Source organism: Buceros rhinoceros, unplaced genomic scaffold, assembly GCF_000710305.1.
Source record: "Buceros rhinoceros silvestris isolate BGI_N320 unplaced genomic scaffold, ASM71030v1 scaffold19947, whole genome shotgun sequence".
In the NCBI taxonomy this organism is placed as follows: Eukaryota; Metazoa; Chordata; class Aves; order Bucerotiformes; family Bucerotidae; genus Buceros; species Buceros rhinoceros.
In genome coordinates, this window is record NW_010422977.1 from 21,633 (window position 1) to 22,576 (window position 944).

The 944-nt window shown below is 42.1% G+C and overlaps 1 protein-coding gene across 1 annotated transcript in view; it reads right to left on the bottom strand.

Moving 5' to 3' along the window:
* Positions 1-865, bottom strand: part of INSR (insulin receptor) — a gene marked incomplete at its 5' end in the record, with an annotated part of 14,259 nt that extends 13,394 nt beyond the window's left edge. The window contains 2 exons of the mRNA XM_010140269.1: positions 1-99; positions 739-865. Of these exons, the coding sequence (XP_010138571.1) occupies positions 1-99; positions 739-865 (226 nt within the window). The remainder of the gene's footprint in view (positions 100-738) is intronic.
* Between the last annotated feature and the right edge of the window lie 79 nt (positions 866-944).

Genomic DNA, 944 nt, shown 5'->3' on the forward strand with positions numbered 1-944 from the left:
GGCTCGTTTGACCGTGGGGGTGGGTCGACATCCACAACTGTCCAGCTGTTTGACCCACAAGCGTCTTGGCCATCAAACTCCGTCACATTTTGGTATGGACTTCAAGAAAAAAAAAAAACAACAAACCAAAACCAGAAAAGCCTTAAATTAACAGAATCCTAATTCAAGCTTTTTAAAACAACATTTCTGAAGACATCACTGGAAGTTATAATCCCCCACCCTTTGGAGAAAGTGTAACTGTCTCATTGGAGGTATTCTGAAAAGAGCTTTGGGAGCTTTGCCACCCAGTCTCCTAACAGCATCATAGGTCAGGTACTGCTCCACGATGATGCCAACAACTGAATCCAGGCTCATTCTGTTCAGATTTATGAAAATCAGCTTGGTAACCTCGATTCCATGTTTCCCACTTCAAAGGGGATAAAACCCTCAACATCCCATGGAGACGGTGGGGAGACAATAAACTCCATGGTCAGAGTAGTACATCTAAAACAGCTGGAACAAGTAATATTCGGTTTGTTCTTAGAAGAGGAGCTTTGACTATACCCTCAGGAAGTCAGGGAGGTTAACGAACACTTTTCTATAGCGCTGACTCTGGAAACTTCAGTGTAGGAGCCAGACAATCCCAGAGACTAACCCACCTCACCCACAGCAGGTTTAATGTCTACACTTCAGTGTCAGCTGCCATTTGTAGAAGCCCAGCATGGTTCTTCTTTTGTAACCTAACAGTGGATCACTTACGCTTCTTTGTAGAAGAGCATAAATCCCAGGAGATCGCGGAAATCGGGAGGCCAGTACGGCTCCCACTTCAACAGGATCTTGTCATGAGAAGTTCTAATGGAAGAAAACTTCAGCAACTCATTTTCACCTGTAACAAAGGAGAAGAGACAATAATTTTGTTAATGCTAGAAAAGATAATAAATTAAAATAATTAAAATAATTTTTAA